This window comes from Onychostruthus taczanowskii, unplaced genomic scaffold (genome assembly GCF_017590055.1).
Source record: "Onychostruthus taczanowskii isolate IOZ18803 unplaced genomic scaffold, ASM1759005v1 scaffold11, whole genome shotgun sequence".
NCBI lineage: Eukaryota > Metazoa > Chordata > Aves > Passeriformes > Passeridae > Onychostruthus > Onychostruthus taczanowskii.
In genome coordinates this window covers 13,605,414-13,622,165 of record NW_024497629.1, presented here as the reverse complement: position 1 = coordinate 13,622,165, position 16,752 = coordinate 13,605,414, and the positions used below count along the sequence as shown (strand labels likewise).

General features: G+C 42.5%; 1 protein-coding gene across 1 annotated transcript; it reads right to left on the bottom strand.

Moving 5' to 3' along the window:
• Positions 1-1,291: 1,291 nt before the first annotated feature.
• ALKAL2 (ALK and LTK ligand 2) lies at positions 1,292-15,639 on the bottom strand. The gene is made up of 6 exons (XM_041422028.1): positions 15,484-15,639; positions 14,347-14,678; positions 11,938-11,991; positions 11,747-11,827; positions 9,311-9,377; positions 1,292-2,837 (listed from the first exon to the last, which is right to left on the bottom strand). The coding sequence occupies exons 2-5, from the start codon at positions 14,627-14,629 to the stop codon at positions 9,313-9,315; spliced, it is 483 nt and encodes a 160-aa protein (XP_041277962.1). The 5' UTR covers positions 14,630-14,678; positions 15,484-15,639; the 3' UTR covers positions 1,292-2,837; positions 9,311-9,312.
• Between the last annotated feature and the right edge of the window lie 1,113 nt (positions 15,640-16,752).

Genomic DNA, 16,752 nt, shown 5'->3' with positions numbered 1-16,752 from the left:
GTAAAAGCAAAATAGCAACTTATTAAAGGAGATTTTCTAGAAGGTTTTTGTTTAGCCAGATTTGGGTATCCTACTAGGAAAAGAAAGCTTCACACAATGTTTTAAACTCCCATGTTAAGTGTTAGCCTGTGCTCTGGTCAGTGGAACCACAGTGAAGCACAGAGTTCCACCCACGTTTACTGCAGATGAGCAGCTTTAGTGAATCCCACAGAAGGTGATTCCTTTAACAACCCTATTTTCTGCAGGCATGTATTGCATCCACTGAGACATGGAACTTAGCATTTAATCATCACTGAAAGCAAATAAAATATGTACTTTTCCCCTGCTAAATACAGCCACGTTTCAGGATGGGATTTTGTCTTCTGCCATTTCTTCTTCTGAAGAGTTGGATTCTGAAGGCTCTGAAGTGTCAGTTCCCAAAATCTCAGCTCCTATCATTCTCAGGGTGGGGAGGGTCACATTTGGTTTTGGTTTTACATTTTGTGGTTCAAACTGAGGATAGAATGGAAACTATAAAGGCCAGTATTAAAAGTGGTTCATTGTAATAGGTTGGCCCTGGCTGGATGCCAGGCACCCACAAGAACCTCTTTCTTGCTTCCCTCTGCAACTGGACAGGGGACAGAAAATAAAATGAAGGGTTCATGGGTTGAGATAAGAAATGTGACAGGTCACTCACTGAATAGTGTCATGGGCAATGCAGACTGAAGCTGGAGATTTTTACTGAAATTATTACTAACAAATTCAGAGGAAGGTAATGAGAAGTAAAATAAGACCTTAAAAATGTTTTTCCCCAACTCCTCCTTCCAGATCTTCCTCCTCCCCCAGCAGTGAAGGAAGATGAGAATGGCAGTTACAGTCAGTTGATCCCAGGTTGTTTCTGAATCCTTCCCCTACTGCAACATGGGTCCCTCCCACTGGAAATAGTTCTCTATGAACTTCTCCAACTTCTCTATCCCACAGGCACCAGTCCCCCCCAAACTGCTGCAGTGTGGAGAAGCAGTCCCTCAGGCACAGGCTGCTCCAGCCGGGGTCCCCCACAGGGTCACAAGTCCCACTGCAAACCTGCTCCAGTGTGGGCTCCTCTCCACAGGTCTGCAGGTCCCTGCCAGGACCCTGCTCCAGCACGGGCCTCCCACACGGTCACAGCCTCCTCTCAGGCATCCACCTGCTCCAGTGTGGGTCTCCTCCATGGGCTGCAGGTGGATCTCTGCATCCCTGTGGATCCCCATGGGCTGCAGGGGCACAGCTGCCTCACCATGGGCTGCCCCACGGGCTGCAGGGGAATCTCAGCTCTGGTGCCTGGAGCAGCTCCTGCCCCTCCTTCTGCACTGACCCTGGTGTCTGCAGGGCTGTTCCTCTCATGTTCTCACCCTGCTCTTCTCTGGCTGCAATTACAACTGTGCAGTAACTTTTCCCTTTTCGACTGTGTTATCCCGTAGGTGTTACCATTTCTAATTGGCCAGGGGCATGTCCATCCTGGAGCTGTCTGGCATTGGCTCTGCTGGAGATGGAGGAAGCTTCTGGCAGCTGCTCCCGGTAGCCCCTGTAGCCCCTCCACTACCAAAACCTGGCCATGCAAATCCAATACATGGATTTATAGGTTGCACATAAAATTTTTCTTCCTGTTTGAGCAATTTTACTGTGACAACTGGATTTCATATCTGATTTAAGGAAGAAAGGGAAATGTATGTCAAAGTTTTTGGAGTAACACTAACTCCTTAAAAATTCTACAAGACTAAAATGATTTCCTGGATATTTTCTGATTAGATTGCTTTGCAGTATCATGAACAGACTGCACATTATTAGAAAACAAACAAAAAGCCCCTCCCCAAACCAAAGCCAAAACCCAAAAAAAAAAAAAAACCCTCAAAACATCTGTTAGTCTTAAAAAATACTCCATTTCATAAAACTGTAGAGAACTTGAGCAGCCTTGTAGTCTGGGCATTCTGTGGGCTTGAAACACACAGATCTATCCATCCTCATAAATCCAGGATGCCCAGGTTACTGAACTCTGAAGTGAGTACACCTTTCCTTCTTCCACAAGAGAATTCTTTGTGGAAAGAGATTTAAGTGTGGATAAATGATAGTAGCTACCAGAAGGTAGCTACTTTTTACCTGCATTTGTTTACCTGCATTCAGTGACCAGAAAGCAAACTAAGAACAACTTAATACCAAACACTTTATTACTTATGCTTGTTATTTACAGTATTTACATATTGCACGTTCGCTGGAATGTTTTATACATTTATTATATAAAGAAAATTAATGGCAGCTTGTGTTTGTGTACAAAATCCATGCTCCACTGTCCAAAAAGTATGTCTACTTGGAATAACATTCCTGTTTGTCATGCAGTTTGTACGCCAGGGTACAATGTGACCCCAATGCAAGTCTGTTTTAACCAAACTTTTAAAAAATTGCATAAGCATGAAGGATATCAAGTGACCACAACTACTGTGGAGCAGATCTTTAGTAGTTCTAGATATACAAACAAACATTCCTTAAAACTGTAGAATTAAGCAATAGAACATGAATTTTCTTGGTGAAATATTTGTGTTTACATAATTTTTGGCAGCATTACACATCAATTGTAGTGTGTTTTTAAGTATGGAGCATTAAGTACTACTGGCAGTTATGCTACTGTAAAGAATGTCAATCTGCAAACTGTCGATGACATACAAAACACATGTTAAAAGAATTATGGGAAGTAGTCTGTCAATCTGCAAAAATAAATCTCTTGTTCACAATGGAATTCGCTAAAAGGTAGTAAGTTCTGTTTCCCTGTTGGTTTCCAAGGCACTTCTCTTGGTTCTTGGTGTTCCTTGTCGTGGTAATAACATCTGGTGGATTAAAAGAAAGAAGAAATTGCCTTTCATCATTTTTATACTCACATACATGTGTTTGAGAATGTGTTTATCATTGTGAAAATAGTAAATAAAACTGGACAATTCAGTAATAACTTTGGAAAGATCAGTAGTGAATTTTAGATGTACCTTAGTTCGTATCAGCCTGACTGTAACATTAGCGCTTTCTTAATCAAGGCTAAAAATCTGGAAAGCATAATTTTTTATGATGGTTCATTTCTGATAGACACTAGGAAAATCCAGTTCTACATATCAAAAATGTGCTCATAGTTAATCTGTTCCAATGACTGCATCTGTGAAGTCAAGAAGTGAATAAACCTCAGGAATAGCATTAACAGATTGCAAAATGCTGTCTAAATGCCTTGGTGTCAGGAGCTGTTCATGGCGTGTCCAGTTTGACGGATCTAGTAGGAAGGATTTGATGTTTCGTTGGGCCCTTTTGTGAAGCAACTTGGATTCATATGAACAAGAAACAAACAGAAGTGACTTTTTAAGAGTCGGTTGTATAACTATAGCCCCTAGAACACTTCAGTGTGGTGGCCAACACTGAGCCACCACAAACTAAGCAGGAGCTGCAGTAGTTCAATTTGCTGCCTGAAGTCTTCCAGAAGAGTGTCTTGGAATGAAATCACAATCATGCCTATGACACTGATATCAAAATCACCAATACAAAATTACAGGTTTCCACATTGCTTATGTGTTTTGTCTGTATTCTAGAAATATTGATTCCAAAGTTGAGCAATGAAGGTTTTCACAACCTTACTCTGCCGCACCTTTAAAGCTTGTAAGAAAATGCAGTGTAACTGCACATACGCATATCTGGAAGTCTATCCTCTTCTACACAGGTAAGCGCTGAATGTTGCAAGTCTGTCACCCAGTTTCAAGTGTTTCTGTGCCTGTTCTTGTTCTTATTTAGAAATAAAAAATGTACAATGTTTTTTCAGTCAGGAGGAACTACACAGCTGAAAGACTCTTACATGCAAACAGACCCAGATGAAGCTTTGGTGTCTTACAGCCATCATGGGGGAGATAAAAAACGGTGATAATCTGATACTAGAATTCTGATGATGATATTTTTCACAGTTAAAACTTTCATATTGTCTGTCTGAACAGGTAACTGTCTTCCCCATGATCAGTGTGAATTCTCTGATACTCTGAGCTTCTCTACATTTTCTACTGCTTAAGTATAATTTGTAATGGAATCATTTGTATGCGAAGTCAGTTGGACTTGACATAATCCATTAAAAATCAAGCTATTGGTGCATACAGAAATACTTGTTAGTAGTATTTAAACATTTAGTTTTGCAATTTTTGAAAGCTATTTAGGAAATGTAATAATGTTACAGAAAATCTTAATGTAATCTAGGGGTTTTTTCCTGGCTTTGCAGATAGGACAATTACTTCTATTTTTTTTTTTTAATATCCTTTCTTAGAGGGGGAAACTGATGTAAATTTTCCATGTCTTCCATTTTCATCTAGCTTATTTTCTGTATGTATGCTCCTACTGTACCCTATTTAAGCTATGATGTTAAAAAGTGATGTTTAGAAGAAATTAACATGCTTTTGGTGTGATCAGTGTGTGGTACAATCTACAAATTGAACACTGAAAATGCAATAAAAACTTTTTTCATTACTAATGGGAATATGCAGCTCACTGGGTGAGTTAAGATGCTCATTTGTCATCTCATCTACACCTCCTTTGGTATGGGTAACTTGACAGTTTTATATCAGCTAACTCACAGTTCTCTAAACCCCTGGCATTTTCAGAAACCCTTCAACAGAGCCCAGGTTTTTAGCATTGACAAATCTGTTCTACTGCTTTTTTTTTTTTTAAATTTCATAGTCTGTTATATGCATCAGTCTAGGACTTATTAGGCTGGAACTCAGCTGAAGGATGATGGATAGTCTTAGTGGAGATCCTGAATGCCATTTGACTACAGCTTCTGGTGAGAACATAGGTAACTATACAACTCCCCAGCCAACTGTGCTAATTTTTAAAAGCACAAATGAAAGCTAGTGTAAAGTATATTACAGCTTTCCATAGTTGATTCTGGTTATTACCTGTGCATGATGATAAACTCTGTAAGAAAAAGCTAATCTATATGAGAAGAATTTAGTGGTTTAAACATCAATATAAACTTTAAAATACTGTCCCAGTAGGATTTTATAGCAGAATCTCCTCATACTTACATATAAAAAATTCTTTTCCCAAGTGTGCACACCCAGATGGAATTCTGCTATGATGTGATCACAGAGATCCATGCACTGAAGATTATGAAGCTCTGGATGTTCCATCTGATACTAGCCACAGACATCTCTCAGCAAGGAAAACTGTGAGCTGCCTTTTAATAAACCTGGATGATGCCATACTAGTAACCATGCACACTGGCTGCCTTTTTAACTCAAAGCAGTAGTTCTGAGAAAAGTCTTAAATTAGTTTACTTGGGAACCAATTCCTGGCATCATGAAGAGGTGACTGAACATGCCCTGAGCAGCTGTATAAAACAGATCAAGCCATACTTTCTAGAAAAAAACAGGCCTTCACTGAATACACAATCCTCTTACCTTAATTTCACCTTCACTTTTATGGAATTCAAGTGTCTGACATTTCAATGCACTCCATGTTACTCTGAGAAATCAGCAGTCTAAGGGAGAATTCAACTAAGGGCTGTTGTTTCCATTGTTACAAAATACTTGAAGCAAAATTCAAGTGCCCAGATATATTGGTTTAAGAATAATTTGAAAAATTTGATATACAATATGGTGTATAGGAATGGGATATTTAGTGGAGTATTTTAAGTTTCCTACTTTATCTTGTATTTTCAGCATTTGTCCCATACATTACTAGTATGGTCAATACATCTTGAGGAGTTTACACAGATTTTTCGGAGTTCCAAAGGAAATTTCAGTTTTAAGCTTATTACAAATTTTGCAACGAGTATTTGACCTGTATGTACAAATATTAATTATTTGCATCTGCATCTTAAGGGAGCAAGTAACTGGTAGATGTCTTTAATACACTTTTTATAATATATAAACCTTATTTTCTCTGCATAGCCTGTAACTCCAACTACTTGCACCAGTCCTGTATTTATTAGTGTAAATGTATGTCATTAGTTTTACTTTGTTTATTTGAAATAACTGTAGATGCTTTAAAAGTTTTTAAAACCCCAATAATATTTGTCAGTACAGAAATTAGACAAAATCTTCAAAACAGAAGTATGTAGTAAGATGTGATAATGCAGCCCTTAGTCCCTGAACTTCTCCTCATAGTGCAAGGAGTTTTCAATTTAAGTTATGAGATCAGTGTTGGCCTCTAGCAAACACGTATTGAACAGGTAAAGGAAAAGGGTTGGAGCACCAACAGTAGCACCTGAAGTTTTCAAACAGAAGCAGTAAAATCTGTATGACGGTAGCCAAAGTGGCTGTGACCAAAGCTGTCAAAGGGGTTTTCAGATTCATCACTGTCTGTCACCAGAATTGCTCATGATCTGAATTGTGAACTTTATTTAGGTGAAGACTTCGGGAACTGTGCTCCTGGCATCTCTTACCTACTGCAGATATGGACAACCTAACAGTTGTGGGATGTATCTGCGTGGAGTGGAGCAAAGCAAGCATGCAACATGGGAACTATTAGGGAGCTGGCAGAAGAAGGAGGCTGAAGAACAGAACAAAACAAAGAAGCATCAAGGACAGGACTCTAGCATAGCCGTATTGACCATGAAAAGGGGTTACAGAATAAAATTAATTAGAGATGGTGCTGGTCGCAGCCAGGGAATACAGCCTTGGAGGCTGACTGGAAAAAAAAAAGAACTACTGGGAGATGTGATAATACAAATCTGCTGCTCTGGCTTCATTCATGCTATCTCAACAAGCTGAAGAACTATTACTGGGTCCTTGCATTGCTTATCTCTGTAGGACAGGCAGAAAGGGAACATACACTCTAAAACAAGGAGAAGATGGAGCTCAGGATACATGAGAAAAAGTTAAAGCTCCACAAGACATGTCGCACCATAAACATACAAGTGCCCACGTAGGTATGTGCTGTCACAGTAATATGTCTAACTCCTGTTTTCACATATTATTTTCTTCTTTGATCTTAGCTCTGAGTTTCAATGTCTTGTGTGTTTTAAAGCGCTGCTAGTCCAAAAGGCACTGAAAGTACAAATAAAAATAAATTTTTATTTTTCCTTCTCTCCAAACTGATCTCTAAACACGGATAGATGTCCACAGATCTGAAAAATCCAACAAAAGTACTCATTTACCAAAGTAATAGTCTAACTATAGCCCAACCCTCTTATAAACGTGCAATGAAACAAAATTCAGATACTGAACAAAACAGGAAACCTAATTTGTTTCACACAAATTGAACTGGTGCAGTGGAAAAGCCTTGAGGAGAAAAGAGGCTTAATCAGACACCTGTGCATCTCCAGATGCATGTGGCAGAGGACAGTCTTTCCTTTCTGCTACGTGAGGCTGCTTAAGGAGTTTACCACCACTGATTTGTGTCTGTGTGAATAAAAGAAGTGGACAGTTGTTGTTGACATTGAAATATGCTGAGCAAAGGTTGTTTGAGAAAAGGATTATTTTTAAATAGACTCCCAGCTTGAGATGTGAACTACTTTAGATGCTATTCCTTCATATTACAATCTCATGTTTACATGGTAGGTTGTTAAGATATGGATAAAATTTTCTAAAGAAAGGGAGGAAATAATTTCACACTCTGATGTATCTGCTTGTTAGTATTGGTAATAATATTATTCACCTATTTGCAAAGTTAAACAAATTAATGACTTGTAGAAACTTTCTTGAAATTGAATAGCTCCATCAGGTTTTCCTGCAGTCATGTTTCCTTTAGATTAAATAATCCTAATTCCTGTAATTGTTCTTGTACACTGAGTTTTCTAAGCCTTTGGCCATGCACGTTGCTCTTCTTTGGACTCATACAAGAAGAACCTGTATGTCTTCAAGTGTGGTGCCCTTACTTAAATACAGTACTCCAATAACAGTAATTGTGTCAGGAGTTTCATAAACAATGATTGTACTTATACATTCCAGTATTGTTTGACTTTCAAGTGTAACACTGCTGACTTGCTTAGTTTGCAGTCCACAACAACCTCTTGTTTTCAACAGCACTATCTAACTATACACCAAATTCCATGTATTTCTGCAGTCGAATAATCCTACAGGACTTCATAATTCTTTATCTGTTATCCTGGTTTTAGACTATTTGGCTTATTTTCCAAGATTGTTTTTAATTTCAAGGTTGTACTGTATCATGGTTGCTTGTCCTGTAATACTGAAATACATGAATACAGTATTCCACCACCCAAGTTATTAATGAAAATACTGAACAATATACTGAACAATATCAAACCCATAATGAAGCTGTGTGACATTGGTCAGTACATTTTTCCAGTTTTGACAATGAAGCACTAATAACTTATGTATCTTTTTCCAGTCATTTTTACATTTATCTTGATCCTATTTCCACAGCTTGCTTGTGAGAATGAAGTGGAAAACAGTGCCAATGCTTAAAATAAAATAAAATAAAATGCTTAATATTTATTACTTTTCTCACAGATTCCTTCCACAAGATGTGTATTTTGTCACAGAGTTAAAGCATCTTGGTTTGACAGCATTTGTTACTGACAAATCTACATGGTTAATATTTATCCCTTTGTCCAAGATCACATTTTGTCTCAGGTAAAGGTTGAGGACAGAACATAAATTAGTCCTTCATGTTACAGTTCTCTACAGATAGTTTGGGAGTAATTTTTTGTTTGGTTGATTGCCTTTTGTTTTTGTTTTGGTGCATGATGAAATTTCCCAAGTATTTGTGGGAAATGGAGGCCCATCTAGGCAAAGAAGGAGAGAATTAACCTCTAGACATGAGAGGTGTACACAAGGAAATTCCAAAAAATCCAAATAGCTGGAAGATAGTTTATCAATGCTACTATCAATACCTTTTAACTGAATTACTGTAAAAGCACCTGTGACCTATCTGCATTTAAGAAGCTTTGATGTGTATAGCTATGTATATATTAACTCATACTACTGAGTACAGCACAGATCTACAGCTGCACACATAAAAGGGTGGCTGCTGCTGCCAATACAGGCAATTGTGTACTGAGTAAACTCTTGAAAAATAAGCCACAGCTGCTGTGTTTTTCTGTAACAACAAATTCACTATCTGCTAACTGTATGCTGCTATAAATAATTCACAGATGATGCACATGGACATTTATGTAATGACTTCCAGTAGGGGGTACCCTTTCCTTAATGCCAAAATTTGCCAGATTAAGCCAGTTACTTCAAGTCCTCAGGAAGGGGAATACCTTATCTAAAGGACAGTTGTTATTACACTCCCATGAATTTTCATGTATGAAATACAACAGTTGCTGCTTTGCTATGCAGTGGAATGTCATTTCTGCTACAAAAAAGCTTACCTTTATCCTTCCATGCACATAGGGCTTACTGCCAATCGAGTAAGAAGCCTGGCACATCTTTTATAGTCTGTATGAAAAAAAAATGCATGACTAGATTACCAAAGTAATCAAATTTGCCTTTAAAAATCAAAATTATTTTCAGTGTGCAAATAGTGTCATAGCAAGTTCAATGAATACCTTCGTTTGCAACAGAATAAAAATCAACTCCTTTGACTTAAAAGGGGAATGTGTAAAAATTAGGTAATAACTAAAAGCCATGTCTAATGGCACGTCTAAGTATGCAACTGACTTCTGCACATGTTCTATCTGTAAACAAACAGCACGAAAGTGCTTGGAGGCTCTCCAAGTGTATGTATGTAAGTATAAAAATTTATACATCTGTGCCTGTGCTTCCGTGCAGGATCTAAACATGTGACTCTAGTATTTCCATATTAGAGAAAGAATAAATAGTGCTCATCCACCTTTGAAATCCAGCCTTCAATGAGCAAGTCTGTCAATTATTATTAAGTAATGCCACTCTCCAACAGATTTTCTTCCTGGGAACATTGTTAAATTAGATAAATAACATCTTCTATGCATACAAATCTTAAGTCCAGCCCAAGTGGATGACCACATCATAAGAATTCATAGGAGTATGAAGTTTCATCTTAAAACTAAAAATGTTTTTTCCACAGAAGTCCTATTGTTAGTCGTTCATATTTTAGATGCCTTCAACTTTTTGATGCATTCATAGTAAGACACAGAACCAATGCAAAACTACAGAAATTATTCAAAAAGGTTTTTGTTTTTTTTTTCATTTGCATGAAAAACTGAAAGCAAATATTGTGAAAGTTGGTTATGGACAGACAGAAAATAAATTATTTTTCAGATACCAATGCTACTACACTGTACAAAGTACTAGAAGGTATGCTAACACTATGCTTTTGTACTGGCTACCACCACACTTGAAGCATCACAGACACTTCCGCTTCTTTGCTGTTTGGCCTTCAGATCTCTACACACAAGGAACAGTATAAATTGAAATCAGGACATTATCAAAAAGTAACATCATTCTGTGCATGAAGAATTAAAGAAGGCTGTTTGTCTCATTTTCCTACAAGAAAGTTACTTAAAAGAGATGCTAGTCAATCCAGCCCAGTAGGTGATGCTCACTTCTGTTAGGCATTATTTCATTGATGAGTAACTACATCTAATGTGTTCTGGAAATGAAATGTTAACAATCCCAACTCACAGCATAGTTATGGTATAATTGCCACTCGTACAAATGATCCTCCATTATCCAGACATTATGTTGGTGGATATGTCTCCTGTCAGGAGGAAAAGGCTAATTTAAGGGCAACTAGTTTTTAGCTTCACAGCTTGGAGTACTCATTAGTGCTGAGCCAAATGACATTTGTGTTGTGATCCTTATGAAAAAGGTAATATGACCATTGCTTGTTCAGAACAGACAAGTTATGAACAACTTACATCTCCACCCATGAAAACAGAGGGTTATCTGGTTACCTGTCATCTAGAAATCCTTGCCCTTCCAAGGACTTCCTAAAGTGAAGCCTTTCAAATGGAGAAAATGTGCACAATTCTTACCAAATATGCCTTTAAAATGCACTGGGCTGAAATATTTATTAATACTAGAAACTTGGAATCTGTAACTCTTGTTTCTATTCCCAGCTCTGCTACTGACCCAACTGGTTGACCTCAGACAAGTAAAATAAAGTGTGCTTCCATTCTGAAAAGGCTGTACTAAAATAGCATCTGCTTACTCAACAGGTCCACCTCAGTACGAATCTGGAGTCACCATCTACTGACTGATAAATGTCAGTGTTTGATTTTTATTTAGTTCTCTGTGCTGCCAACAGTGATGAGGTATCATAAGTGGCTTTTGCTTAGTTGTGTCCATCAGCACTTTTTTTTTTCTAAGCTAACAAGTTATACTTTTATAATTCACTGAAGACAAGTGTTGCAAAGATTCATTGTCAACATCACTGGTAGACTGGTAGCTGAATAGTCAAAATAGAAAATGTCTACAAAATGTGTCCTGCATAAATAATCAATGAAAAGTAAAATAACCCCACCGGGATTTGTGATCCTGTCTTGAATATACAGCACTAAAAATTAAATATGAGATATTTGTGAGAGGAAAAGCAAACACATGGTTTGGAACCCATGAGGCAAATACATCAGTACCTAAGGATGTAGTGTTTACAGCCATTCTACACAGTGTATTTGCAATGAGAAAGTTTTATTTCAATTTTCATCTCTCTAATGCTGATGCTGTTCTAGCAAAGCTGTAGAGAATACTTAGAATTCATTCCCTGCAAAGAAAAATATGGACTGCTCTAAAATATACTGACATTGTATCACTACTGATACTTGATAGGACTAATAAATTTTAGAGTTTCCTCTCATTTTAGGGAAGTGCCTGCTTTTGTTACTTACATGCTGGGATGGTACAATCCCTCGTATTGTGATAAAGCCGATGAAAGTGTTTGCTACATTTTGGACTAAAGTACAGTGGACCTGGAAGAGAAAGAAAAAAATAAGTTATGAATCAGCACAGCTCACAAGCAGAGCAGTGTAGCTGATGGTAGTATGTGAAATATGGATACCAATGCAAAATTAAAACATACCTGTTAAATGCTTCAAGAACTTGTCTTTCATCCTCAGATCTCTGGGAACTATTTCTGTGGGACAGAGAAAAGAACAGTGTTACTCTGCTGCACTGGACTTCATACTGCTTGCCAAGCATAGTATGAAGACAGGGAATACTCTGTCCAGCAACATCACCAAGTATGTCTTGACAGGTGCATGGAGGGCAAAAGACCTTTGAATACAGTAGGCCAAATTGCAAGCAGTCACTTTACATAGGGAGACCTCGTAAAATGCTCTGTGAAACACAGCACTGATGGAACAATGTCTGTAAGGTGAGAAATCATTAATGACAATGGTTATTAACTAAGAGTGTGATTTCAGCTCTCTATGAACTGCGTTACCAAGTTTACCTAGATTTAAATTCTTTCATATTACATGAGTAATAAAGACTCAATTATATATTCCAGTCTGATATATTAGGTTGTGTCTCCTAATTCTCTTATGCAAATGTAGCCACTATTCTGTCCCAGGTATGTCTGTAGAAGCACTGCTCTTCTGTAATCATGAAACCGGATTGATCTACTTACAGGAATCTTCCCTCCCTCCCCCAGCAGTAAATAAAATTCACAGGAAATTATTCCAAGCAAATTGCTCTCTTCTGGCTCCCTATGTTTGTGGTTTACCGCCTTGTGTTTTGTGTTCAGCAGATGGCAAAATGAAACTAGTTTACTGAAATCCATTTTAGCCCTAACCCCTGCTTGTGACTTCCTGATTTACAGCTATCTTTGATTGCTTTCCGTTACAAAGTCTATGCTGATGGCTTAGTGCTGATTGTGTACGATACACTATATGGTGCTTTATTTACTTGACCATGAATGCCTGAGCAGCCTTTTTCATTCCCCTGGCACCTCTTATCAGATATAAAGCAGAGAGCATTTCCATCCAGATCCGATTCACTTGTGAATTTAGACACTTCTCGAAAGTCATTCTTCATTTACTTCTAACTTTAGTCGGTGTAAGTAAAATTGACCTTATCCTATTTGACCTAATTATGTCATGAAGAGCATTAAAAACACACATGCTTCACTCAGAAACTTCCCATGGGACAAGTTCACTAGGAAAGTGATGCCAAAACTGAAATTAAAGACTCTAACTAGTGGTTCCTTTTCAGAGTTGCAGGAAAAACTCCATCATAATAACAGAATGAAAAATCCTGCTTTGAAATCATTAACAACACTACCAACTAATCTGCTCTGAAGCAGGATTATTAATTTTGTAGATAACTGCTCTACACAAGCCAGATGCTTCGCACCAACAGGGTGCGAACAGGGTGACCAAACCATGTTCCAAGATGAGATTTAGAGTTGTGCACATCACAGTTCTCTGCTTAATCTGGCCTCTTTGACTCTTCAACATTTGTAAAGCAAAATGTTCTCTCCTGTGTTGACCCTAAGGAGAACAGAATTGTCCTCCTCTGTGCATTCACTAATCATCCAAATAGAGAAGCAACATCTTCATGACAACCACCAATAAATGCAAATTATGAGGATATATCAGTATGAATAAGAATGACAAAAAGGTACAATAAAGCTTTAAAAGATCAATAAAGACAAAATAAATAGCATACTATCAAAATAAAAACCAGTTTGGGAAAAGTTGAGTAGATATTTGCTGGAAAATATTCAGAAAGTCACTTTCAGTTGGAGGGGTCAGATGAGCAGCAGTAACACTGCAGGGGCTTGGGAGTGACAGAGAACACTAAATTAGACACGGCAGCAGGAGGAACTAAATCAAGTTTCAACTGAGTGCACAGAAGTACATCACCAAACTAAGCAGGTTAGAAAGGAGCCAATCAAACGAGCAGAAGGGTGACCGCAGGAGTGTCCCAAGCTGGTCACAGCCTGCACAGTGACAGAGGAGTACTATCTCAGTTCCCTAGTATTTCAAAGGTGCTACTTCTGGAGTACAAAAGAAACTACAAGCAGGGTGAACAACTCAGTTCAGTGAAGCTGAGCTGCAGGGAAGACTTTCTGTATGTAAGGTCTTTAAGGACATACTAAAGTCCTGCAGGAGAATTCTTGCTAGGGTCATTTCCAAGAAACACTTAAACCAAGCACATGATAGTAAGTGGTAACCTTCCAGGAAAAAGCGTTTTAATCCCTTGTTTCTTTGATCTCAGCCCATTTAGGTCTTTTCCCATATTATTAGGTTTTGTTTAAAGCCACAGGAAGTTGGACTTTCAGTTGAGTTCATTATCCAGAGAGTAAAAGGCTCTGAGAGGTGAATGGAGGTTTTCTATTCCAAATTTGCCATTTGTGTCTGTTTCTAATACCAAAGGGAATCTGCAGGTATTTCGAGTGGTGAATTCTTAATACTAAATTAGTAACCTGATGCACTATCTCATTCACCGAGGCACCCTAGGAAAACAAAAATGGACTGTGACTTACCAACTCTCTGCTCGTCCTGGTACCCTCCATAATCAGCCACTTCCCTTCGATCCAAGTTATAGTCATGCTTGGAGAAGTACTGCATCCCACTGTCCTTCTCCAGGTGGTACCTTTTCAATTCCTGAATGATCTCCATGATGAGATTTAAGAGACTTTGCTTGTCTTTCAGATCTGCGGAGTCTGTTTTTTCTTTGCAGTATCCTGCTGAGAGCATTAAGAGTACAAGCCCCAGCAGCCCAGAAGACCTCAGTCCACTCATTGCAGTCCGACCTGAAGAGTGCATGAGGGGATGAAGAGGAAGAATCCGCTGCTGTGTGAGGTCTCCTGTTTCACTGGAAGAGAAAATTGGGGGTGGGTCGAAAGTGGGGAGACTCGTGGGGGTGGAATCGGAAACACTAGCGGCGGAAAGAGCGGCGACCGCTTAGCAGGTTACACAAGGAGGGGCACAGTCCGCTCCGGGCTGCGGGGGCTGGCGGAGCGGGACGGGGCATGGGGTCGGCGGGGCTCCGCCGCTGCCCCCGCGCCCCACAGCGCCCGCCCCGCGGGCAGAGCGGTTCGGCCTCCCCGCAGCCGGCGCCGGGCCCCGCGGAGGGCGGGGGCGCAGCCCCGGAGCGGGGCCAGGCTGGGGGTGCCCCGGCGGAGCGGATCCCTGGCCGGGACGGGCGTTCCGCCCCGCCTCTCCCCGCCCCGCCGCGGAGCGGAGGAGCACGGGTGAGGGGCGACAACTTTCCCCGAAGTTTCTGCTGGAGAGCCGCGACAGCTGTCCCCGCTCTCGCTGCGGGCCTCCGCGCCTGGGCTGCGGGCGGGAGCGGCGGGACGGGACGGGAGGTGCGCGGCTGGGGGGCAACCGGGGCAGGGGACAGCACCCCTTTTTCTGTCCCTTTCCCCGTTCCCCTTCCCTGCAGGAACAGCGGTCAGCATCATGCCCGGAGCCGCTCGCTTTCGGACGACTGACCGCGCCTCACACACGGCCGCTCCGTGCGGCGGCTCTGCGCTGCCAGCCCTGGCCGCTCCCGCCCGCGGGCTGTCACCGGTCCCGCCGCACGCAGCGCTTCGGCCCTGCGGGACGGGAGGGATGGGGGCGTGCGGAGGGAGACAGAGGGGAAGGAGGCTGCTGGTGCTCGTCGACCGCTTTACCTGTGTCCCCGTCCCAGACGCCGAGGTGTCTTCCCCCCGGGAGCCGCTCCCCAGACGGCAGCAGCCCACGAACGGCAGGGAGTCCGAGTATTCCGCGGCTGGCCCGCCCGCCCCCCTCCCGTCCCTGCGCTCCCGTCGTATCCACAAACTACTCCATCGCCGCCAGCCCCAGCGCAGCCGCTTATATAGGCTATAGGATGGACATGAGACGGCAGATAGTATCGACTTGGAAGTGGGTGGAAAACAATAAAAGTCCACTTGGCAACCTCGGGAGCGTCGCTGCTTGCACAAGCCCCCCCCTTCCCGCCCTCTCTCCCCTCCCGCCCCGGTCCCCCCGTCCCTCCCCCTGCTCGGTTCTCCCGGGCAGGGCTCAGTCACTCCTTCGCTGCTCTCCGACGTAAGGAGACAGTCCCAAGTGTGTGTGTTTGGAGTGGGAGGGGGCGGCGGCGGGAAGATGGGGACGGGGGAGGGGGCGCGCATCGCTCGAGCCTTTAATTAGAACCGCGCTGAGAGGCCACTGAAATATTGATGTCCCTGGCGCAGCTCTCGTCAGCGGGTCCCCGGCCCGCGGCCGCAGCCCCGCGGGGGGCGGGCGGGGAAGCCGCCTGTTTACCGGGAACTCCGGGCCCGGCTGCGGCGGGGAAGGGGAGGTGTTGGGGCGGGGGCGAGCTGCCTGGGAAGAGGAAGGCTATTTCTGCTCCCGTCGGCCGGGAAGCCCGCGGAGAGGCGGCTGGAGTGGGTCTGGTAGCGGGAGGGAGCGGGAGTGCTGCCTCTTTCGCCGATTCTTGGCACGGGCGGTCCCGGGTGGCGAGGCGGCTTCCTGGGCTCCTGGCGTGCCGCTGCCTGGAAGCGCTCCGAGCGGGGCCGGGAGAGGAGGAGGAGGAAGAGGAGGAGGACGACGAAGGCAGTGCCATCGCCGGGAGCGCCCTGTCCGCTCCCGCAGCTGCCCTCGACAGAGGTGACAGCCTGAGGGAAGGGCACTGAAAGCGCGGGGCAGTCTGCGGAGAGCGCCGAGCCCCCTCCAACGAGCGCCTTCCCCCAGAGCACACACAGGCTGCCGCCCTCCCCACGTAGCCCCTCGGGGCGCGGCGCGGGGAGGCTGAAACCCGATCCGGCGGAACTCGGTGTTTACTCTCCTGCGTGGATGAACCTGTCCCTCGGCAGGCGCGGACGAGGAGCTCCCCCGGGGCCGGGCGCGCTCTCCGACCCCGCGGGCGCCTCTCGTGGCCGCGCGCCCTGGGCTGCCGGCGCGCCGCGGGAGCAGCGCCC